This window comes from Drosophila navojoa, chromosome X (assembly GCF_054131105.1).
Source record: "Drosophila navojoa isolate 15081-1374.11 chromosome X, UAZ_NAV_1.0, whole genome shotgun sequence".
NCBI lineage: Eukaryota > Metazoa > Arthropoda > Insecta > Diptera > Drosophilidae > Drosophila > Drosophila navojoa.
Genome location: NC_142895.1, coordinates 3,411,761 through 3,435,283, shown reverse-complemented (window position 1 = coordinate 3,435,283; position 23,523 = coordinate 3,411,761). Strand labels below are relative to the sequence as shown.

Below are 23,523 nucleotides of genomic sequence, written 5' to 3'. Positions count from 1 at the left end.
TATTTGGTATCTAGTGTATATTAAGCAGCTAGCGTTAAGTATGTACAAAACGGTGCAAGCTGGTCACACTGAGCAGCAAAGAGTGAGTAAACGATCCAGTGTTGCACAAGTACAATTTTTTGGTATTTAAAGGTGGTATAAATTAAAAAAAAAAAACGATATATAGATGAGACATCTGGGCACACTTGGTGCTTTTGAAGATAACATTTAATTTAAATTGAACAGTTAAAAGTAAAATATTTACGAACGAAAAGTTTTGTTCTTAAAAAGTTCCCATGATGAACGGTTCATCTACTTCCTGTTTGCGGAAATAGCGCTTTAGCTTTTTTAACACAGTGCTCGATTCACCACAATATTTCATTAGAATGCATTCAACAGTAGTTAGTTTGTCCTTCAATAGAGCGATCTGGCGGCGTGTATTCCACACACGATCATCAACATCATCGTCAGAGTCCGAATCCGGTGGCAATTCGGCAAAACGGCATTCATCCAAAGCACTGAGAATCGGTGAAGAGCTTGCCAATGGTCGGCCTAACTCTGGGATTTCAAACAGCCTACCTCTTGCAGCTTGATTAGCCGGCAAGGACAGCAAGGATCCCGATTTCGGTAAATTATGCTGTGAAAAAAGTTTTGCAGTCACCGAAGAAGTTTTGTTAGACGGCTGAGGCTTAGCTTCTGCTGGTTTCTTGGTCACTTTTGGATTTCTTGAGGCCAAAAGGCGAGCTGCTCCCTGATCGGACAATGATTGTATAACATGCTTGGCAATAGCCACCTTCGGAGTATAATTAGCAAATACCGATGCATCTTGACTGTATGCAAGTATCTCAACTGAACCAAACCTCACCTTGAGGGGTCCAGCTTTGTTATTCTGAGCTTGATTCAAACCTGTTGCCTCTAAATTAGTTAATGACTGGCACGGCTGAGAAGCGGTAGCTTGTGGACCATCTGGTACACCAGAGGACTCTGTATTCGGAGCGATTGGCTCATTTGCTACAAGCTCAGAAGTATAATTTGCACTCTGTGGAAGTGATGAGTCGGAATCACTCTCCTGGGTCGCTGCTTGAGATGTTGATGGCTCATCTGGTTGTCGAGCTGCCTCTAATATAGACGAAAAATTTAAATGCTCCATAGATTTTAAAGAAGCTGCATTGCCTAGTAGCCGAATGGGTTCACAAGCTGCTAGCACCTTATCAGAAACCAAGTCCTCAGCCGCGACTGCGTTGCGTTTATCATTTAGGCGGCGTTGGGCTGGGTTCCTTGTGCTAGCTGAGGGCGATGCATTCTCCTTACGCTGTATGCGTTTAAAATGAATACGTTTTGCTGGGGTCATGCCAAGTGGAACGGGACTTCCCTTAACTGGTTCCATTTTCGAAAGAGTTGGATCCCATTTCAATTCAAATTTCGGCAGTTGGACGTGGCTTGTTTTTCTTTTTACATCAATTGGTTCCGGCTTGACTTGAACGTGTGGTTCCGGGTTCTCTTCAGCTGTTTCCTGTCCAGTTTTAGGCAATTTCGATTCCGGCTCAGCTGACTTCGGCTCAGCTAGCTCTGACTCAGCTAGCTTCGACTTTGGTTCATTGGGTTGCGAATTGTTTTGATCAGATATGATTTTCTTTGCTACGGTTCCCGATTTCTTTTCAAATGTTTCCGATCTCTTTAGAGTTGGTTCACATTTCTTTTGCTTTGACTGGGGTTGACCTCGGTCCATTTTCAATTGAGACAATTCCTTCTGTTGAGTGGCTTTGCCAGCCTGTTGCCACGGCTTCGGATGAATAACGGTAAGGGATCTCTCCAATCGTTTTCCGCCTGCTGAAGCTGGCTTGGACACACCGGTCAAAAATGTATTCGAGCGAGTTGGTGGCATCGGCTTTGCTTGAGGAGCTTGATCCGGTTTTCCTTGAGCCGATTCCTTGCTCTGTTGAGTGGCTTTGCCAGCCTTCGAATGAATCCCGGAAAGGGACCTCTCCAATTTTGGCCCTCCTGGCGGCTTGGCCTCACCTGGTACTGCTAGTTTGCTCACGCTTGCCACGGTTGGTTTGATAAAGCCTGCTTTGGAGGCACTTCTCTTCTGTGTAGATCTTCTATTGGACGAAATTTTGGGCTGATCTAGATCAACATAGCCATCAGTTCCCTCGCCGTTCTTGTCGTCTATGGCAAATAGGCTGTTTGAACGATAAGCCACATCCTCCTTGTCGCCATTTGAAGACACAATCGAGGTGCTACGTCGCAGATGGGCTGTGGGATCGACTGTGGGCTTCGTCGCACTTATAATTTTCTTCAATCCAATCGGTTGGCCTTTGCGCTCAGCAACCGCATCGTACGAATCACTCCTGCAGTTCACCGTACAGAACTTGTATAGCCAGGTCATAAACTCATAGTGGCCGATGCCCTTGGCCAGGTCGTGATGATGAATATTCTTATGAATATGCAGTTTATCAAGTGCATTACGAAGTATGTTGTAGTTCGATTCAATCTCGTGAGTGACATTGGTATTCAAGAATACTCTCTCCATTGGCATTACCCTCGGAGCTACTTTGTGCACAATTTGGCAATAAATGTCGCCCGCTGTCAATTCGGATAGCTCCTTAATCTCGCATAGCAATTGCTTGTTGATCCAGATGATAAGCTCGCGCACCGAGCACGTGTCCTTCTTCAAAAGCAGCACATTCTTAACATATTTGTCTGGTCCCTCAGTAAATTCTTCCATTGTACTTGGTTATCAAATAAAGAAATCAATTTAAATTACAGTGAGAATAAACTTTTTAGGTTAGGTTAATTACCTCGATTTCAAGTAAACGGATTAGTCCTTCAGTCCAGATGCTCAATTAGAAAATAAACAAAAAATCTGAAAAATATAACAATTTGGTTAATATTGAATGCCAATCGATCAGTTTTAATTAACAATGAAGCACTACTTGATTTCTTGACCTATTTACCATTAGTAAGAGCTTGAGATCCAATTCGGAAAGAAACTGAATGGTAAATTGTGTTCACGTTTTGGAAGAGACTTCTCAGAAATTCAAAATAAAAATAGTTTCCGAGTAAAAATTTATAAAAAAAATATATATATGTTCCTACGCACTAGAGCCTGTCAACCTACTGAATATGGAAGGGAATGAGAACTAACAATAAGTGAACTTCGATTCGATAGAAAAGGTTGATAAAAAATGTTACTGAGATGACGAAAATCCAGCCAACAAGCAATCAATGTAACCCTAATTCTGCAGTGTCTTTACTCTATCTGTTCGTTTGCTTAATGACATCGATTAATAGGTTTACTGGAATATATTGCGGATCCTAAAGCCCCAGTTGCCTGCCTTGGGGCGATTAAGTATTATTAGGTAAATCAATAGAGGGTACGATTCACCACGCCTCTAGGGAATTTTAATAAAAGTCTTAACACTTTGTACGAAGAGGCTATAAACGAGATTATAAAGGGCTTATATTAATACGGACGGACATCGCAAATTCTCTTGCTTCAATTCACAATTCACTTTTGTCTTTAATGAATCACGTATGTTAATTTCAATATTTACCATTAGTTGAGGATAGGCTCCGATTCAGAAAAATATATTGCCGAATATTCGAATTTCAAACCAAGATTGGAAATCAAAATAATAAAATTAGTGGAAAATTGTATGCCCGTTTTGGAAGAGACTTTTTTCAGAAATTCAAAATAATTCAAAAAAGTTTTAGAGTAAAAATTTATAAAAAAATATATGCCCTTACGGACTGAAGCCTCTCAACCTACTGAATGTGGAAGGGAATGAGAACTAACGACAAGTAAACTTGATTGAGTGAATTCGAATGGTGTACTTCGATTCGATTTCGTTTTGGAAATGTTACTGAGATGAAAATCAAATTCAATGTATGTTACCAACAACTTGCACTGCTTTTACTCTTTTGCCTCTAGCTCCGGCTTAGGCCAGAAAGCGAACTCAACACAAACTAATCGCGTTTCGCGGCACTTCTTGATTTTCATATTCAAAATCTTACCATTCGTTATTTTTGAGGTTGGATTCGAATTCAGAAAAATGTATTTCCAAATATATTCAAAATTAAAAAGCGACGTTTTGCACGTTTTGGAAGAGAGTTGTTAGGAAAACAAATATAGATATGATATTTTCACAGAATATGTCAAAATTTACATTAAAATATATGTAGGTCGGTACGGACTCAAGTTACTTAGCCTGCTGAATATGAAATGAAATGAGTACTTACGATGTATATCGATCCTTGACCAATTGACCTTAGTGTTGAAAAGTTTCAAAAATATTCAGAGAGCAAACAATCAATGCATACAGCTTGAGTCCTTGGCCTTTCCTACTTTGAAGTAGCTCTTAGGTTAGGAATGGAACCAGACGCTAGGTTTATTGGAAAATATCGCGAGCCCAAAACTCTTAGTTGTGGACTTCTGGTAGGAATATTAAAGTCCCCTGTAAAAAAAATAAATAAAATATAGGAGAACGTTTAGTATGAGGAAATCTCAAATTTGATTTCTTTGGAAAACTTAATTCGCAAAAACATTTCATTGACCTAGATCTGTGAGTGCTATACAGGGACAGGGACAACAAAAATTTCAAGTCCCTCGCTCTTCTAGGTTCAGAGATCGATGGATTAACGCATATGGAATCACAGACAGACAGCGGAACAGAGCTAAAACGACTCAGGTCGTCGCCCTTATCAAGTCTAACCCTGACTTACCATTTGCTATGTGTTCAGGGTACAACAAAAAATATACACTAAATGAGGAATGAAAAGTACTTACTGCGTCGATTCGCTGACTCAATGAACGATTGCAATTGATAGCTTCTATAAGATGGCAAAGATCCAGCAATCAAGCAGTCAATATCCTTAGATCCGGCAGATTTCTTGCTCTTAACCAGCTCCTTCGCTTAATTTGAGGGTAATATGGAATAACCAAAACTCTTAGTCGACCTAAAGCAAATCTACGATTGATTTCGAGATAGGTTATTGAAATACCCCGTGGATATAAAATAAAAAAAAATAAATAAATATAAATAAAAAGGAAAGAAAACCTTTCCAGATTACAGACTGATTCGGTATGACAAAATGCTCGCAGCGTTGTCAGCAAGTCAAATTTTAGCCGCCTGCCTCGATACCAAATATATAAACATATATATATAATGCCCAGCCAGCTCTGGGAATGGGATTTACACATAGTTCGAGCTGCGTAGCCATTGGAATGTGGTTTATGTAATTTGCACTGATTTGCTAATGCACTGCACGATTTAAATGAGATTTGTGTCAACTGTTGTCGAGGGAGAACAGGTATTTGTAGCACTGCAGTGCACTGGAATAAACTGTAGTGTATTATTATATTAATCGAATTGAGAAATATACAGAGAAACGCGTAAGAACGTTGCAGTCGGGCGTAACCGACTGCGTGATACTTTGTTCCTTTTTTCTATGCAGTTTGCAGTTGAGCGTTACAAATTGTTGTCCATTTGCCACACCCCCAGTGGGCGTAGATATATGATTTTCTAGAAATCTTAATAATATATACTCCAGCCTGAGATCCGAAAGAACTGACGGAATAATTGTTACGCCTCTTCTTTCTGATCTCAGGCTGGAGTATATATTATCTAAATTCTCAACTAAGCAGATACGCCGTAAAATACATTTTCGACTCGCCACGCCCCTAGCGGGCGTATCGGAAAAATCTTGACACTTTATAATTCGAGGGTATAGAAGAATATATAATTCCAATTTCAAATTTTTAGCTTCGAAATGCTTTGCATGCGGACAGACGGACGTACAGCACGGACCTTGCACATTCTCTGGGGTGTTGGGACTGCAATCACAGTCGATGGGCAATATATAATCAATATACATATATGGATTATTCAAAACTGATCCCAATTCAGTTACTCCTTGGAAATGGAGCTGAACGCTGTGCATTTGCTGCTGCTGCTTGGGCTTAGCTGTGGCTGTCCACCCGGACAGAATACGGCGGATGAAGAACTGGCGACAAATTTGAGTAAATCAATGCAAATGATATTTGCACAGACCTGTGAGGCCCACGACATGAGCGTCTTCATCAGCACCAGCTACAAGAGTCAACTGCCACGGGGGGAGCGACGCCTGGTGGAGCGCGTGCTGACGCACTGCCTGGGCGCCATGGTGCCCCGCGTGCTGGGCGAGCGGCTAGAGGAGTCAGTGGGCCTGCGCACACAAATGCTGCTGTTCTTTGTGCCGGATGCCAGACAGTTCATCGCGGCCAGCAATCGCAATCCGCGCATGAACATGGCTCACAAATACAAATACCTCATCGTGCTGATGGCTGGGCGAGCTGACGCCGCCTGGCAGCGGGCGCAGATGAGCCAGATCTTTGGGTATTTGCTGCACCAGCGCTACAACGTGCACGTGCTGCTGCTGCTGGCCGAGCTGCGGGCGGGCAGAGTCAGCAGCTACACCTACTATCCGTACTCTGGTGCTCGCGGCTGTGAGGATACGCAGGCGCTGCCTGTGCCGCTGCAGCAGGCGCGCCTCTACCAGATCTATCCACAGAAGCTGCACAATCTGCACGGCTGTCCCCTGCACGTGGTCGTCTGGCAGATACGGCCGTACATGCGGCTGCATATGGAGCGAACGCGGCCCAGCGATCGAATCTCTGGCATCGATGCCGACATACTGAAGGTGCTGGCGAGCAGGCTGAACTTCAGCCTGGCCCTGGTGGCCAATGAGCCGGCGGATTTGATTGGCGGCGTCAGCTACATGAACGGCACCATGACCGGCGCCTTCCACATGCTCCAGCAGAGACGGGCGAATCTTACGCTCGGATTTGCCGCCTGCATGCCGGCTCGCTACAAGCATCTGTCCAGCACGCTGCCCTACAGCCAGGTGGAGTATGTGCTGGTGCTGCGCACGGCTCGTCCGTACAGCGTCTACGAGATCATGCTGTTTCCGTTCGACTCGCGCGTCTGGCTGCTGGTGCTTGCGCTGGCTGCACTGCGTCTGCTGTGCTGGGAGAGCGGCTGGCGTCGCGTTGCACTCCTCGATCTGGCCTGGATTCTGGCGGTCTTCATGCTGCGCATGTGCTACGAGAGCTCCGTCTTTATGTTCCTCTACAATGCACCGACTCGCCCTCTGCCTGACAGCCTGGAGCAGGCGCTCGTGCAGGATTACCAATTCATAACGGATCATGCCACGTACCGCATGACAGCTTCGCTGCCCGCGCTAAGGGCACGCACTCGCATCCTGCCCGGCCAACCGGTGGACATGCTCGAGCAGCTGCAGGCCCAGCCGGAATGGCAGCGAGTCGCCACCATCAGCACGGCCAGCTTTGTGGCCGACTATCTGGGCGGGCAGCGGACGAAGCACCACCGACTCGTTCTGGCCAGCAACAAGATCGTGGACAACATGATCTGCGTGCACTTCCCGATGGGCTCCTACTTGACCTCCAATTTCAATCACATGCTGTTCCTCATGCGCAGCTCCGGCATTGGACCGCACATCGTCAATCGGCTCAAGTCGTCGCATCTGGCCACCTCCATGAGCGCTCGACTGAATCCCCTGAAGCACTGCGCCGACTATGTGGCTCAGTTCAATGAGTGCATGCGTTTCATCTATGCCGCCCTCAATTGCCTCCTGTTTGCCCACTCCCTGGCGCTGGTCATCTTCCTGCTCGAGCTATTCAGTGGACACGAACGCATGCGCTGGCTATCTAGGATTTTGGAGCGGCTGTAAGGGCATTCGACTTGGTAGAATCATGGGAGCAAATGCCATAGGGAATGTGATCTATGAGAATGTATAAGAATAGATTAGTTTGTAATGCTTTAAGTTAATGCAAATCAGTAAATACTTAACTGTGTTATCTCTCATCTATCTAGGAAACTTTTTTGATAGAGGATAATGGAATGCTTACAGTAGATATAGGGTTTCGATGCGACCGAATACAGCCTGCATATATTTTAGATCAATTCTAAACAGATAAATTACGGTTATAGACGACTGATTGATCAGATATATATACATATATATGCATGTAAATACAAATAAACCGCAAAGTATCTGCAACTAATTGAGAAACTATTTTTAGCTCAACATCAATATGGTTTTCAGATGGATTATACTTATTCTATTATAGTAGCTGACCCTATATACAGTACAGACAAGATTGAACTGTGTGACAATATAGATTAGCTGAAAGTTAATGCACTATCTAGATAAGTCACAACCATAAATAACTTACAATTTAGATAATCTGCAGCTGTAGGCCATGTAGTTGAGCTAAGATGTAGATACGGTACATTGTAGATAAGTAGATGAGATACAATATAGATATGCTTAAGGAGAGTAACTTAGATATAACTAAGATATAGTTAAGCTAAGATATAGCTATGGTACATTTTAGATAAGTAGATGAGATACAATATAGATATACTTAAGGAGAGTAGCTTAGATATAACTAAGATATAGTTAAGCTAAGATATAGCTACGGTACATTGTAGATAAGTAGATGAGTTATAATATAAATATGCTTAAGGAGAGTTACCCCGACATATGAGTAAGTTACAGCTACAATAGAGATAATGTACTACTTATAATAAGATAAGTTACAAAGTATATAAATTACAATATAGTTATACAATATATGAGGCTCATTTCAGTTAAGCTACTGAGTACATAAATTATTTCAGGTAACTTACAATGTACACAAATTAAAATAAAGTTAGACAAGTCTTCTGCAGTCAAGTTACAAACTAGATAAGTTACAATTTGTATACATGAGTTAAATTTTAATTAAGACACAAAACTGTTAAGTTAAAATGTATACAAGTTCATTGCCGTTAAGAAATTACATTAATATCTAGATGAGTTAAGATCTTTATCGATTGCTGTAGCTTTAGACCATATAACGATTGGCCGCATTCATGAGTCGACGCAAACGCGGTCGCTGAGGCTGGGCGGCGCGCAGTTCGAGCAGAAAGACGATACCGGCCAGCAGATGCATCAACCCTAAGCTGCCAAAGAGGCCGCTCAGCTGCCAGAGGCTGAGTTTGGTGGGCTCACGGTTGCGCAGATTAGCCATCTGCTCGATCCTGTCCAGATACATGCGACGAAAGCGGTCCACCAGGCCCGAGGACATCATGTTGATCAGCAGCTTATTGATGCGTTGCTTCAGGTACGAATGCGGACGCATGTACAGCGTCATCGGGGCAGTTAGCAGGGGATAACGAAGGAGGGTGAGACGCGGCTTCTCCGGACCGGAGTCCATATCGAATCGGGCTGCGGTTGGTCGCAGCAATGGCACCACAAATCGCGCCTCGGTATGGTCGCGTAGCTGCGTGAGCGATTCATCCAGCCGGGGTATGAGAACAACTCGCTCCTCACTGACCAGCTCTCGGAACACGGGCTTCAGTGCTGGCAGCATATGGAACTCGAACTTCTTGTCCAGCACCTCAGCCAGCGTGCGCAGCGGTGCACGCACCCGTGCATCCTGTAGCAATATGTACATCTCGCCCGTGTAAGCGGCACGCAACACCAGCGTCTCGAGCAGCCACATGGCTAGCAGGAAACGGGCGAAGTTGCGACGTGGCGGATTCATGTGAATGCCACCAAACAGTGTGCTCCACAGCTCCGTGCCAGGCCGTCGATTGTCCTCGCCGAGCACAAAGCGACGCAATCGCGGCACGCTCAACCACTGAAGCATTGTAATCAGCGTCAGGCCGGTCAGTATGCTGGTCAACAGGCATATCCATGTGATGTACCCAAGCGGCTTGGTCAGCCTCTCCAGCGGCGTCAGCGGACGGCCTCCAGGCACACAGAGCACAATGGGAAAGCTGGTGTACGAGATGCTCGGCAGCATATACGTGGCGCGCTCTTTGTTGTACATGTACGAGACGAAGGTAATGTTCGCCAAGCCATCAACGATCTGAAAATGTGGAATGTTAATAGTTATCGTCTATGGTTTTATCGATTTTAATTGAAACCATTTGGTATTGAGAGGCAAATCGATTTCCTATCGTGTGGGTCAGTTTTAAGTAAAAGTATTGCCACGATCGATAGTTATCGGAATCTTTCTTTATCGATTTAGGCTTCAGCTAGTGGTATAACCTCATGATATCCATCAGTCACTTTTTAGAGAGTGTAAGGCCTATCGATTTCTATTAAAATTATTGTCACACATCCTATTCAGCGTCTATCGATCGTCCTCGATATTTATCGATATCGAATATTATCGATTGCCTTCGACACCTTTGACTCACCATCTTCATAGCGCCTGTTAAGGTGCCATTAGGAGTGACAACGCCTCTATCCCCATTGGGTTCTTTCACCAATGTAACAGCAAAGTTCATGCGCTCGGCCAACAATTGGTAAATCCTGCCCTCGATGCCCAACAGACGCTGTACATCAGTCAGACCGCTGTTATCGTCGATGATGACAAATGGACGGTGCTGAAAGGTGACGGTGACCAGCTTGCAGCCATGCATGTCATCCACTTTGCTGTCAAAGAAACGAACGCTGTTCGGCAAATGAATGATCGGAGGAGCACCCAGGCTGCCTTGGAAGGTGGCATAGTGCACGGGCTCCGCTGACTGACAGCGATGCGGTCGATATGGATAGTAGTTGTACACCTGGATGGTGCCATTCTGCCGATTGGCCAGCAGCACATTCACGTTGATCACGTAGATGGCCAGGAGGCGTCGAAACATTTTGTAAATGACGCTTAGGCGTCCGGTCTCCTCGCCCGTATACACAATGCAATAGTAGCCATTGCGCTTGTAGAAGCTGCCCGGCTGCATCAGATGCCGTTCCAGTCGTAAATAGGTGGCCCAGCTATCGAGCAGAAACAGCCCCGTGTCCCTGCCCAGCACTCCACTTGGGGGCGCCTGCGGTGCGTCTTCGGCCAACGACTCGTCCGTGACAATGCCCTCGTTCTGCAGCAGAAACTTAATGCGCCCAGCAGCTGAGGCCAGGCGCAGCACAGCATCAGTGAGATCATTGTGCAGATCACGGCTCGCTTCCCGCCTGGCGAAACTCATGATTGAGAGCGGTTTGCTCGAGTCGCTGGCATAGTGGCTGTTAATCGTCCACACCACAGCGTATATTAGCGTTATGTTATGAATCGATTGCACCGACTCGCTCGACAACATGCTGAAGCGCAAATGAGCCAGCCAAGTGTGCTCAGTTAACTGTTCACGATGGCCAACGGCCATTGCCGACGCTTTTAGTCGTTGCATGCGCACCTTATCGCGGCACATTATCTGTCCAATTGTATTTAAATGGATGTGCCATCAGTTAAAAAGTCGTTGGCCAAATTGCAGTCACATGCAACAGCTGAAAAAAAACGGCATATATACTTAAACAGTTTATAAATTGTTTACAAATTGCGATTTTATACTTTTCCTTCTTTTTTTTTTCTCAAAACAGATCGTTTGCTTTGAATTGAGTGGCAATGTGACCAATAACTTATTGGCTTCTTTTCACCAAATTTCCTTGTGAGGCTGACCATAATATTGCTTCATAAAAAAATACAACTATTCCATATTTATATATATCAAAAAATATATTTCTGGCAAAATAAAATTAGTTAAATAGTTTATATTGTAAATGAAATTGATTCCGCTTTGAACTGTTCTAGTCAGTGTGACCAGCACGTGTTCGCCCTTTGTGGACTAAATTCGTTAGAGTGACCACATTTGAAAAAACCTAATTGGCAGTTTTTTGGCTCTTGTCTTTTCTTATTTCTCATTTAGTTTGATTTGCCTGGTTTTGTTTTGTCTTGCAATGACTAATTAACAAAGAAACTGCAGCGATGCAACAATTGTTCGTGTCGCAACACACTTTACAGATCGCTGACCGTATTTTATGAGCTCGTTTCCAATACAACTGTAATATTGCTGCCGTTTCGTGCTGATCTAAGCAGACGCCCGCAACACACAACAAAAGCAATAACAATAACAAAATAAATAATACTTGTTCATACACAAAATTTTATTCTTATTTTGTACTACAACAGACGACGATGGAGTTAAAAGTCCATTGCAGCGCTTAGCTCAGCATTGATGCATTTTGTTCGCTTTTTAGCTCGGTGACACACATTCACGATAAGGCAGTCTACGCTGTGAGAATTTTCTAGCCAACTCGTATGACAGATGGACCAAGGCATCAAGAAGGAATATACATAACTATGTTTTGCCAAATACATTTCATTTTGAATAGTCATTAGCATAAGATTTTCATCGTTGACACATACTTATTCCAATTTTCCTTACGTCCATTGGCACGTAGACTTTCAATAAACTCGTGTTATACATATGTATGTATATTAAATTTCGATATACAAAGCTTAGTCATCAACAGATTTTAAATTGTAAAACAAGCTTTTAGTTAATATTTAGCGAATGGTATCGGGGTTAGATTTTTCAGCGTAATTTGCGTGCTTCATGCTGTCATCTCTATGGTATATTTGATATGAGCACGTACCGGTGAGTGTTGAATAAAAAAAAAAATTAGTATGTTGGGTCACACTTTTTGCAACGGCCATAAGACGCGAGATAAAAAAGTCTCGCACAGCTTCCGGATTGACGCAAATCGTAGACAAAATAATTTCAAAATACCAGATAAGACACCAATTGGAAACTTTGTGGAGCTGTGCATTTGTTTTCAGTGCATCAGAATTTGCGCTGATTCCACGAAAAATTGCTCATCAGCAAATTGTTAAGCCAAGGTTTTTCTTCATATATACATATATACATATATATATATTTTTTTTATTCTGTCTTGTTTTTGTTTTTGGCTATATTTATTTATTGTGCTGCGCCGGCTGCTGCAAGAGTCGCAGCTGCAGTCTTTGAATACCCTGTACAAGTTTAAGTTTTAAGCTGTTTCCATGGGTTCTCAATAAACTTTAATTTTGGGTAATTCGCCAAGATCTTGTCGGCTTTTCTTCTTCTTAAAAGACATCGATTAGCTATCGATATGGCATGGGAAGTAATTTAATATCGGAATATCGTAAATTTAAATCATATAAGTATAGAGTTTTTTCGGCATGTTAATACATTAATATCTGAATTTCGAATTGATATATCACTTGTAGTTTAATATACATGAATTATGCTTTTCCTTCTTTGCTCTAGACCTATATTTATATACGTAACCTCCCCAATACCCTTCTCTACTGTCAATTTTGAGCATTTGCATTTGTTTACAGGGTATCTTAGCGTTGTTCACTTTCCATTTGAAGACTCTATTCTTGTTAGCTGTCTTTTTGTGGCACACGGAAACGAAATTGAAATGCAATGGCAAATATTTTTTGGTGTCAAAGCCGGGGGGGCGTGGCCTGTCACCTCGCGATGCGTGCAAAAAGCAGCGCAGCTCTTTAGCACGATTCGGCGACGTCGACAATTTTTGTCTGCTGCTGCTGTCGCCGCCGCCGCCGCCGCCGACGACGACCAGGTATTCTATATGGGCCAGCGTTGGAGCGTTTGGAACGTCAGTTGCCGTTCGACGCTCAAACGAAAGTGCTCTGGACTAAGTGAAAGTGCAAGTGAAAGTGCGGGCTATACACAAATAGAGAATAGGATATACGTCTTCAGGATGCGTTTGTTGTGTTTAACGCTGCTGCTGCTAGGCGGCGCATTGTGCAGCGCCCAGGATGCACAGCCGGGTGCCACCGTGGTCAGTGGCCCCGAGGCAGCTGCTGCCGTCGATAGCTTGACCCAGAGCGACGCCAAGGACGATGCGACAAATGCCACCACTGCGCCGGCTAGGCTGCAGATACCCACCCAAGATCAGGTAAAGCCAAATACCAGGCCCGAAGATGGGCCATACTTGACCTATCGATAAGTCTAGAAGAGGACTAGAGAGACTAGACAATCTTAATAGATCTAATATAGACGTCAGCAAATCATTTTTTGATACCTTATCATATAATTTCTATAGGAACAATATGAGTCTGATATTTAAAGGTTATTTTAGCTAAATCCCGTCCAGCTCAATATGCTAATCCTTTCTTCTCTTTATGTTTTCGTCCTTGTCCCGCTCTTTTATCCCTATTCCTACCATTTCCCCTCTCTGTCTTCCTCTCTCATCATTCCACCCACTTGTAGCTTCTCGCCCAGATGCCACCCGTACAGCTACCTCGCAGTGGCATTCCCTCAGTGGACGCATTCTATTTCATGTTCCCAGCCTTGAGCAGCCTTTTGCGTTGGGGCAGCCTCTTTCCGGCGCAGACTCTGCTCGGCGCCATGCCGGACAATCTGCAGGCATCGCCCTCCAAGGTGGTGCTGGTCCTAGCCGACGATGCGAATGCTCACAAGTCACGTGTAACGCGTCAGGATGCAGCCCCAGCTGCTCCTGCACCACCTGCACCACCTGCCGCGCCAGGAGCTGCTATGTTGCAGCAAATGCAGCAGATGCTTGGCCAGATGCCGCCGCCGAATCTTGCCCAGATTGTCCCGCCGAATCTTGCCCAGATGATGCCCCGACCCCCAGCCGGCTGGCTGCCGGATGGCTTCAGCCTGGGCCAAATGCCCCCACTGCCGGATAACTTCAATCTCGGCCAGATGCCGCCAATGCCCGATGCCTTCAATCTAGGCCAGATGGCGCCCGTTATGCAGAACTTTGGACTGCCCTCACTCGACGGCCTGCTCGGCCAGGCACCCGCTACGACCACGACCACACCAGCTCCACCCGCAGCCACGCCCGCGGATGAGCCGGCAGCCCCGGCGCCGGCACCCGCTGGCCCAACGCTTGGCCAGGCTCCGCCTCAGGGATTCGGAGCGTTCTTCGATGGCAGCAACAATCTGTTGGGCAGCGCATTGAGCGGCATACCCGGAGCCCCGACACCGGACTCGTTCATGGCCGGACTACGTCAGTTCTTGCCGGGCAGCAGTGGCCAGGCGTCGGACATATCGGAGGTGCGCGTGAAGCCGGACAGCCACGACAGCATCAACTATCGGGCGCCACAGCAGACGCAGGCGCAGCTGGCTCAGCTGAAGATCAAGTCAGCGCTGCAGATGGAGCAGGAGAAGCAGCAAGTGCCGTTGCTCTGGTTCCGCATGCCCAGCAAGCAGGAGACCGAGGAGGAGCAGGGCAATGCCAAGACCACGGATCGTGCTCAAATCGAGTCCAAGCTGGAGGCCTTCGAGCGCCAGGTAATCGAGGAGCTGCAGCAGCTGCAGCAGATCGAGCGGCTGGCACGCGAGATGCGCGCCCATGCCCAAGGCGAGACGGCAAGGAACGGCGCCTCCTACAAGCTGCGCTACCCCCTGAGCCGCACGCCAGTCCACAAGATCACCCGAGCCGACATTGAGCGCGCCCTACGCGACGACTATGTGCGCCGCCTGCTCAACAGGGAGATGCAGCGCCGAACCTATACCAAGCGCCAGATTATGACTGGAGAGCAGCCGCAGACCCTATCCAAGGAGGACATAGTCAAGGTAATGGCCTATGCCTACCGCATGGCCGCTGAGAATGCCGAACGCAAGGCCAAGGAGCAACAGCAGTCGCAGCAGATGCTGCAGCAGATGCAGCAACAGAGTCCCATGATGATGCGTCAATGGGCGGAGGACGAGGCTAAGGCTAAGGCTAAGGAGCAGCAGCGCCAATGGATGCAGGAGCAGAGCATGCCGCAGCAAGAAAACGCCCAAATGATGAGACAGTGGGCGGAGAGCCAGGCTAAGGGTGCCGAGATGATGCGACAGTGGACGGAGGAGCAGGCCAAGGCACAGCAGGCTCAGCAGGCCCAGCAGCAGCAGCAGCAGATGCGTCAGTGGAGCGAGGATCAAGCAAAGGCGCAGCAGGCGAAGCAGCAGGAGATGCGTCAATGGAGCGAGGATCAAGCAAAGGCGCAGGAGGCACAGCAGCAGATGCGTCAGTGGAGCGAGGATCAAGCAAAGGCGCAGGAGGCTAAGCAGCAGGAGGCACAGCAGCAGATGCGTCAATGGGCGGACGATCAGGCTAAAGCCCAAAACATACAGCAGCAGCAGGGTCCTATGGTCATGCAGCAACAGAATACGCCAATGATGCGTCAGTTTATGGTGGCGCAGGGAGCACCTCAGCAATTCCAAATACCCATGACGATGCCGCCGCAGGGACACATGATGATGCGACAGTGGACAGAGGCCCAGACCCAGGAGCAGCAGCAGCGCCAGTGGATGGAACAGCAGGCAAAGGCGCAGCAGGATATGCAGCAGCGTGCGTGGTCGGAGGATCAGGCTAAGCCGCAGAGGGAACAGGACTCGGCGCTCCAGGCACCCATGATTGCGCAGCAACAGATGATGCGGCAATCCGCCGAGGATCAGGCCAAGGCACAGCAGCAGCAGCAGCAGCAGCAGCAGGAGCAACAGCGTCAATGGGCCGAGGGTCAAGCCAAGGCACAGCAGGATATGCAGCAGCGTCAGTGGACCGAGGAACAGGTGAAGGCACAGGAGAAGCAAGCCTCCGAGAAGAGCATGAATCAGGCAGCCGAGCGTCAGTGGGCGGCTGAGAAGATGCTGGCTATGCAGCAGCAGCAACAGCAGCAGCAGCAGCAGATGGATCAGCAGCAAATGGAACAACAACAGCCGCAAATGGATGCCGATGGAATGCTGGGAGAGGCGAAACCGCAAATGCCCGAAAACGCTGGCCAGGCACGACACAAAGGTAATCTCTTTGGCGTATTCCGCAGTACCGATCTTAACCTCTCGCCACAAACAGTGGATATACTTGGCCTGGGTGGGGATCACCGCAAGAAATCCAAGTCCAAGTCGGCGCCCACCATCATCAACTACTACCACAATACGCCGCCAGCTAGCTACGCGCCGGCCTACGGTCCAAGCTACGGACATGTGCATAGACCCAGCTACGGCACCAGCTACGGCGGTGGCGGCTACGGCGGAGGCGGCTATGGCGGTGGCGGTTACGGCGGTGGCGGCTACGGCTCCAATGCATATGGTGGGTATCGGGCGGCTGTTGGTAACGACGAGATCGACTCCATGCTGCGCCAGCATAACACCATGATGGTAAGTCTAACCCAAGACAAGGCAATTGCTAGAAGGGACTATCGGAAAACTGCGGCCAATACAAAAAGGAAAAGCTAGGACAGTAGCCATTTGGGAGAAGCTCCTTAGCTTCATAGTCCTTAGATTTGATAGCTTTAACCTATGGGCTGGAAGAGTTTCGCATTGGATATTTCGAACTCGTTAGGAAATTTCGCAGCTACGTTTCGAAATTCAACTCAGGAATTTCATTGAGAGAAGTTCCAGTGCCCAGGCAAACCTTAAAATCCTCTAGGTCATGTGTATAGCTAGGGGAATTCCGGAGTCAAATCCCGAAGTGCCGTTGCCTTAACTATAAATAGACCGAGCTCAATTAGTTTTAAGCTAAGCCACGCACACTCACACACATACGCACAGCACACGCCCACATACATTAACACACACATACACACACACACACACACACACCGACACCCATGTAGTTGGCTTCATATCATTCACATTTCTCCATCTTCTTCCACGCCCGCTGTTCCTCATTGTCATTAACAGGCGACGCATTTCAGGCAATAAAACCCAACGAGCAGAAGGAGCGGCAGGATGACCAGATGACCACCACCACTATCACCACCACGAACAACAATAACAACAACAACAACAACAACTACACCAGCTCGGGCACGCCCCCATCCCTGCCGAACGGCGATCATCGCATAGAGAAAAGGTTAGCAAATAGTTTAAGCAATTCCTCGCCAGCTTTGCCTGCCGGCGGCTGCGGCTGCGGCAGCGCTCACTGCGCCTGCGGCAGCAGCTGTCGTTGCGCCAGCCGAGCCAATCCCGGCGGCTGCTCCTGTGCCAGAGCTCAGCGCAGCAGAAGCCGGCGTAACGCCGAATATGGCACGCTGGAGACCATCGATGAGAGTTCGCTGAATGCTCTGCGCAAGGAGTACAAGCTGGGCCTGAAGGAGATCACACTGAGTCCGGATGAGGATCCGGCGGAGGCGCTGATGCGCTACAATGCGGCCTCAGTGCGCGAGGCGCTGGAGCGTGCCAGCCAGGAGCCGCTGGAGATAAGCGGCGATCAGTTGGCCGCTGGTGAGACGGTCGCCAATCCGCCGGAGGAATATGTCACGCCGACAACGACAGTTGCCACGCCCACAGGCCAAAGTGTGACTGTGACTGAGAGGGAGCAGATGGATGCGGCGAGCAACGAGCGCTCCCAGATGCGCGCAGAGCTGGCGGCGGCACGAATCGAATTCAAGAAGCTCTACGGCCTGATCGAAAGTCTCAAGGAGCAGCTGACCAAAGCGGAGCAGCGGCTACGGGATTGCCGGCAAGTGGAGGCAACCAGCACGAGCAGCAGCACCAGCAGCACTACCAGCACCACAACCACCACCACCAGCACCACCACCACAGAGAAGCCACCGAGTGCGGAGCACTGGGAACGTCTGCTGGCCAGCAAAGGCTACGATACCAACTATTTGTCCAAGACGCACGAGCAGCAATATGCCCAGGGCGATCAGCTGGATCTGTCCAAGCCCGACAGCAATGGCTCCGGCGACTACAGCTACCAAGAGCTGCAGCCCTACGATCCGGATAACAAAGCGAAGCGTGCCACTAGCTCCAGCAGCACCACGGAGCCTTCGGCTGGGGCGCTGCATCAGGCGCAGCTGTTGAATGCGGCGCTGCATGCCAATGCCATCAAGGACACCGAAACGGAGGCGGGCTCAAGTGAAGTGACTGACACGACCACGCCCCATCCGTATGCGCTGCGCGGTAAATTTGTGCGCAGGCGCAGCACACGACTGGGATTGCGTACGACGCGCCAAGCGAAGGTAACGAAGGCCAGCGGCAAGGCGACCAAGGAGCTATCGCTGTTGCGCGAGCGCAGTACGAAGCTCGATCAGCTGATCGATGTGCTAAACGAACTCCTTCGTTTGCAGCTCCAGCGTGAAAAGGCGTTTGCCCAGATGGCCGGCAGCAATCGAGTCCCCAACAGCATCCCCATCAATCCAGCCAGCACCACCCGTCGTCCCAACAAATACTCAAAGCGTTTGCGCCGCAGACGCAAGCAGCGCCCAGCCAGCAGCAGCAGCTCCATCTCATCATCATCATCCTCTAATTGAGCACAATACAAATGTGTATCAATAACATGACCATTAACATTAACGTTAACTTTAACATTAACATTAACATTAACATAACCATTCACTAATTTAGCTTAATTTCATTTCGTTCACTTTCATTTGCATCAAACAGTCCATCAACAGCATCCACATCAACATCAACATCCACATCAGCATCAGCATCCACATCAGCATCAGCATCCACATCGAATGTTAACGAAACTGTTGGCTCCACAATTGGCTACAAAGAGAGCCTGCTCCGTCCGTATATGGGTCTGCTGCCCGTGGCCCAGCCGAACGATCCCTGGAACCAGAAGCCGTACGATCCACACTATCCTCTGTACAGCGGCGGCGGCAGCTATGAGGCGTATCTGAGACCACGACGAGATACGCACATCATGGCGCGCACGCAGCAGCTGCTCACGCCCGGCATGCTGGAGCGCCTCCTGCGCATTAAAGCGGAGTTTCAGCGTCGGTTTCCCCATCTCTATCAGGGCATGCTCAATCATCATACGAATCAGACGCGTGTGGTTGTCAAGCCGCCGCTTTTGGTGCGCCTGTCCAGCAGCAGAAGCAAGGGAAAGGATGAGCCTGTCTATGAGCTTGGCGCCGCCGAGCGTGGCCTCTTTGACGAGACGGAGGAGGAACGGGAGTCGGAGGAGCAGGAGCTGGACAATGCAATGCGAACGACCACAGAGAAGAACAAGAAAAACCGACGCATCGCCAAGAAGGACGATCTTGATGACGAGGTGGACTACTTTCATTTCGAGGATGACGATGACGATGTCGCTAACGATAACGATAACGATAACGATGATGATAACGATACTGATATTATTGATGATTAGCTAAAAGTTATTTGAATTATGTATGTACACCCAATTAAAAGAAGCACTTTACAAAAATGTAGAAAATGAAAAACTTTGAGTTTTAATTATCGATAGTTGTTACGAGAGCACCGTTAATCATTCTATACATCGACAAGCACACAGAGACAGTCAGCGAGCGAGAGAGAGAGAGAGACAGCAGCAGCAGGCGCTTGCTCAGCAGTTAGCTTTGGCTTTTCCTCAGCAGGCAATTGCCTCGGCTGACTCATGGGGAATCCGTTTAATGCTTATTTAATAAACATGTGTCAGCGCAACAGCCCATACATACATACAAATCTATGTATGTGTGCGTGTGTGTATATTTACCAAGCCCTTGAGGCGTATGTATTTTCATCTGATTGGCTCAATTACTCAATTACTGAGTTGAATTCGATTTAATGCTTTAATGGACTTTCTTCGAATATATTGCAATGCTTGTGGCCTTATGTATTCTGCATTTATAAGCTCTATTTAGAATTGCTAATTATGTTTTCTTATTTTGATCACTTAGTTCTCTCTGTTCAAATCGTTTAAATTTCCCTAATTTTGTTTGGTATTTTTTTGAATGGCTCAGGTTTCACTTTTGTTACCGTTTATTAAATTTCCATGATGATGATGTATCTGATAATGACTCTTCAAGTATTTTTTAATTATTTGTATTTATAATTCATCTCAGTTTATTGTTCATTTAGTTTTCATCTGCCAATTATTGTTTATTCAGCATATTCATCGCTCTCCTCTTTTGGTATTTTTTAGTGTTTGACACGATAGTGCGTGGATCGTCATTTCGATAACCACTAATCGATTGCAATTAAATGAAGCAATTTTTTAACGGTTCGCCTTATTGAGTAATTGTGACAATCAGATAAATGCTAATCATGAGGCAAAGGGTAGCATTTCGAATTATCAAACGTCCAAGTGCTTATTAGCTGTCCATTAAATATATTTCCCTGGAGTCGCCGATTCAAGAACAAGAACATGAGCTGGAACAAAAACAAGGCAAAGCCATTTGATGTCAGTTGCAGCTCACAAGCCGAGAAATGCGGCTTACTGTTTGTCCTCTGCTCAGTTTGGCGCCGCTGCTGCTGCTGCTGCTGCCGCCGCAATGTCACGCGTCGCTGGTGATGGAGACAACCTCAAGGCTGGACTCGCTGTCGCTGGCACTGGCCCAGGTGCTGCAGCAGTCGGAGATGTCGCACAGCCAGACGCTTTACGTTCACTTGAAGTACAGCTCGTTGACGGCGCGGTCGCCGCTGCTGGAGCTGCTGGGTGGCGTGTTGATGGCATTGCCAGCCGCAGAGCCGCAACCGCGCTGCCTGTACCAGCAGAGGGTCCTTGCGTACAGGCCGTATAGGCATGCTGTGCTCTTGCTGGTGGAGGATCTGCGTGCACTGGAGCGACTCTACGAACAGCTGGGCGCAACCAGCGATATGTCCTATACGCTCATCTATATGCTGGATCCGCAGCCGGAGCTGGTCATGAAGCTGCTGTGGAGCCGCAGCGTGCTGAAAGCTGGCCTGCTGATGTTCGACGGACAGGATCTGCTGCTGCTCAGCTATTTTCCGTACAGTGCGAATCACGGCTGCCAGCGTGTCCGTGCCAGTATTGTGAATCGATTTGATGGCAACCTGGGTACCTGGCAGCTCGACGATTATTTCCCAGCCAAGCTGGACAACTTCTATGGCTGCACTTTGACCTGTGCCACCTGGCCGGACATGCCGTACTTGGTGAGACGCGATGATGGCACCTTCCTGGGCATCGAGGGCGAGCTGCTGCAGTTCATGGCCGATAATTTGAACTTTACCGTCGGCCTCTACTGGCTGAACGAGTCGCAAGTGCGCGAGACTTTCGAAGAGTCCGGCGGGGTGTTTGAGAAGGTGCGTATACGTGATATATCTTGGGTATTACGGTTGAACCATTGAAGAGAAACCAGTGCTGTACTGAACTAACATATGGGTATTTTATTCGGTATTTTTATTTATGATTACAATATTTTGGTATATACTTTAGTATTATTTTAGTAATTTTACTTTGTTTACAGATCTTTAGTAAAGCGGAGTACGCTCTGGGCGGCTTCCACTATAAGCCCAACGAGCGGGATGAGGTGCCCTATTCGCAGTCCAGGTACTACTTCATGAGCCACATTATGCTGGTGACCAATCTGCCCAGTGCCTACTCGGCCTATGAGAAACTGGCTTTTCCTTTTCATCCCGCTCTGTGGCGGGCCATTGCGTTGGTCCTAGCGTTGGGCTTTTTCGTCGTTTGGCTATTGAAGCGATTTGCGAAGAAGATGCCGCAGGTAAAATATGACTACAATTCATATTTGTATAGATATGTTAATGTCTACACAAATATTGAGGTTAAGTTCACAATTTTTTGAGGTTATGGTAGTGATTGTTGAGTTGAGGTTAGATTTATTTAAGAAAAGCTTATTTACAATCCTGATTTCTTTACAATTCTACCACAGCATCCGTATTACCTGCTGATGGTGCTGACCATAGGCGGAAATCTGTTGTCTCGGCAACTGCCGCAGCGCATTTCGCTGCGCCTGCTGCTGGTCACGTGGCTGCTGTGCACCCTGGTCATACGCAGCGCCTACCAGTCGGGCATGTACCAGATGCTGCGCCAGGACAGGCAGCGCAATCCGCCGCAGACCATAGCCGAGGTGCTGGCCCAGAGGTATACGGTTCAGCTGGCGCCTGGCAATGCGCAACGCTGGATGGAAAGCCTGCCGGAGCTGAAGGATCGGGAACCGCCGCAGGAGCTGGAGACCAGCGAGCTGCAGTCCTTTGCCGGCTTGGCCGCGCTCAGCGGCAGCGATGCGCGTGTGGCGATCATAACGCCATACGAATACTTTGGCTACTTTCGCAAGGTGCACGCGATGAGTCGCCGGCTGCATCTGGTCAGGGAGCGCATCTTCACCCAGCAGCTGGCGTTCAATGTGCGCCGGCACTCGCATCTGGTTGGCGTGCTCAACGAGCAGATTATGCAGGCGCATTCGCATGGCTTCCTCGAGCACTGGACCCGGCAATATGTTAGCGCTGTGGATGAATCCGAGCAGAGCATCGCCCGGATCCCGGCGGTGCCCTATGAGACGCTCAATGGCCATCAGCCGGAGGGCGAAATCGAGCAGCGCGAGGATGAGGCGGTGCAGGCCAAACTATTGGTATTATCCTTCAAGGAGCTGGCCGCCCTCTTCTGGCTAACGCTGTGGGCCCTACTCGGCTCTGTGCTCGTCTTTGGCCTCGAACTGTTGCTGCATAAATAAGCTCGAAATTTATTTTGTGCTAAAACGTTTTAATTAAATTACTTCATAATCCAGCAGTGTACAGGCCAAAGAAACGACTCTGGGATACCCTGGACTCTGTTTTATATTCATCAGGAATAAGACAACAAGGAAATGATATATATATTTAAAGGATATACCCTACATACCGGATGGTATATCCCAGCTTGGCCGACTTATGTGAAAAGAAAGCATACTTAAAGAATCGATATTTATCGATATTCCTGCCATCGGCATTATGCAGTCGCCAAGGCTTCCTCCTGCCGCATTACGCATCTGGCTATCATTTGCCCAATTGG

At 47.7% G+C, this 23,523-nt stretch overlaps 5 protein-coding genes across 9 annotated transcripts; 3 read left to right on the top strand and 2 right to left on the bottom strand.

Moving 5' to 3' along the window:
* Nucleotides 1-163: 163 nt before the first annotated feature.
* Nucleotides 164-4,408, bottom strand: LOC108655580 (uncharacterized). 3 transcript variants are annotated; one of them, XM_089264028.1, is made up of 3 exons: nt 4,222-4,408; nt 2,781-2,845; nt 164-2,711 (listed from the first exon to the last, which is right to left on the bottom strand). In XM_089264028.1, exon 3 carries the CDS (start codon nt 2,705-2,707, stop codon nt 263-265), a length of 2,445 nt encoding a protein of 814 aa, XP_089120154.1. In that variant the 5' UTR covers nt 2,708-2,711; nt 2,781-2,845; nt 4,222-4,408; the 3' UTR covers nt 164-262. The 3 variants fall into 3 exon arrangements, with proteins under 3 accessions (XP_089120154.1, XP_089120155.1, XP_017962834.2); XM_089264029.1 differs by lacking the exon at nt 4,222-4,408 and adding an exon at nt 3,537-3,552; XM_018107345.3 differs by lacking the exons at nt 2,781-2,845; nt 4,222-4,408 and having other exon boundaries at nt 164-1,787; nt 1,962-2,765.
* Nucleotides 4,409-5,777: 1,369 nt separating this feature from the next.
* Ir7d (Ionotropic receptor 7d) lies at nt 5,778-7,716 on the top strand. Its single transcript, XM_018107346.2, has one exon. The coding sequence runs from the start codon at nt 5,902-5,904 to the stop codon at nt 7,708-7,710; it is 1,809 nt and encodes a 602-aa protein (XP_017962835.1). The 5' UTR covers nt 5,778-5,901; the 3' UTR covers nt 7,711-7,716.
* A 1,136-nt stretch (nt 7,717-8,852) lies between these two features.
* Ir7c (Ionotropic receptor 7c) lies at nt 8,853-11,308 on the bottom strand. Its single transcript, XM_018108319.3, has 2 exons — nt 10,233-11,308; nt 8,853-9,898 (listed from the first exon to the last, which is right to left on the bottom strand). The coding sequence occupies exons 1-2, from the start codon at nt 11,226-11,228 to the stop codon at nt 8,870-8,872; spliced, it is 2,025 nt and encodes a 674-aa protein (XP_017963808.1). The 5' UTR covers nt 11,229-11,308; the 3' UTR covers nt 8,853-8,869.
* Nucleotides 11,309-13,403: 2,095 nt separating this feature from the next.
* Nucleotides 13,404-19,993, top strand: dec (defective chorion). 3 transcript variants are annotated; one of them, XM_089263689.1, is made up of 7 exons: nt 13,451-13,764; nt 14,079-15,626; nt 15,669-15,705; nt 15,832-16,614; nt 16,669-16,973; nt 17,513-17,670; nt 19,206-19,993. In XM_089263689.1, exons 1-7 carry the CDS (start codon nt 13,567-13,569, stop codon nt 19,918-19,920), a joined length of 3,744 nt encoding a protein of 1,247 aa, XP_089119815.1. In that variant the 5' UTR covers nt 13,451-13,566; the 3' UTR covers nt 19,921-19,993. The 3 variants fall into 3 exon arrangements, with proteins under 3 accessions (XP_089119814.1, XP_089119816.1, XP_089119815.1); XM_089263690.1 differs by lacking the exon at nt 19,206-19,993 and having other exon boundaries at nt 13,425-13,764; nt 17,499-17,670; XM_089263688.1 differs by having other exon boundaries at nt 13,404-13,764; nt 14,079-16,614; nt 17,513-19,307.
* Nucleotides 19,994-20,748: 755 nt separating this feature from the next.
* Nucleotides 20,749-23,267, top strand: Ir7b (Ionotropic receptor 7b). Its single transcript, XM_018110184.3, has 3 exons — nt 20,749-21,815; nt 21,980-22,237; nt 22,406-23,267. The coding sequence occupies exons 1-3, from the start codon at nt 20,979-20,981 to the stop codon at nt 23,204-23,206; spliced, it is 1,896 nt and encodes a 631-aa protein (XP_017965673.1). The 5' UTR covers nt 20,749-20,978; the 3' UTR covers nt 23,207-23,267.
* Nucleotides 23,268-23,523: the final 256 nt, after the last annotated feature.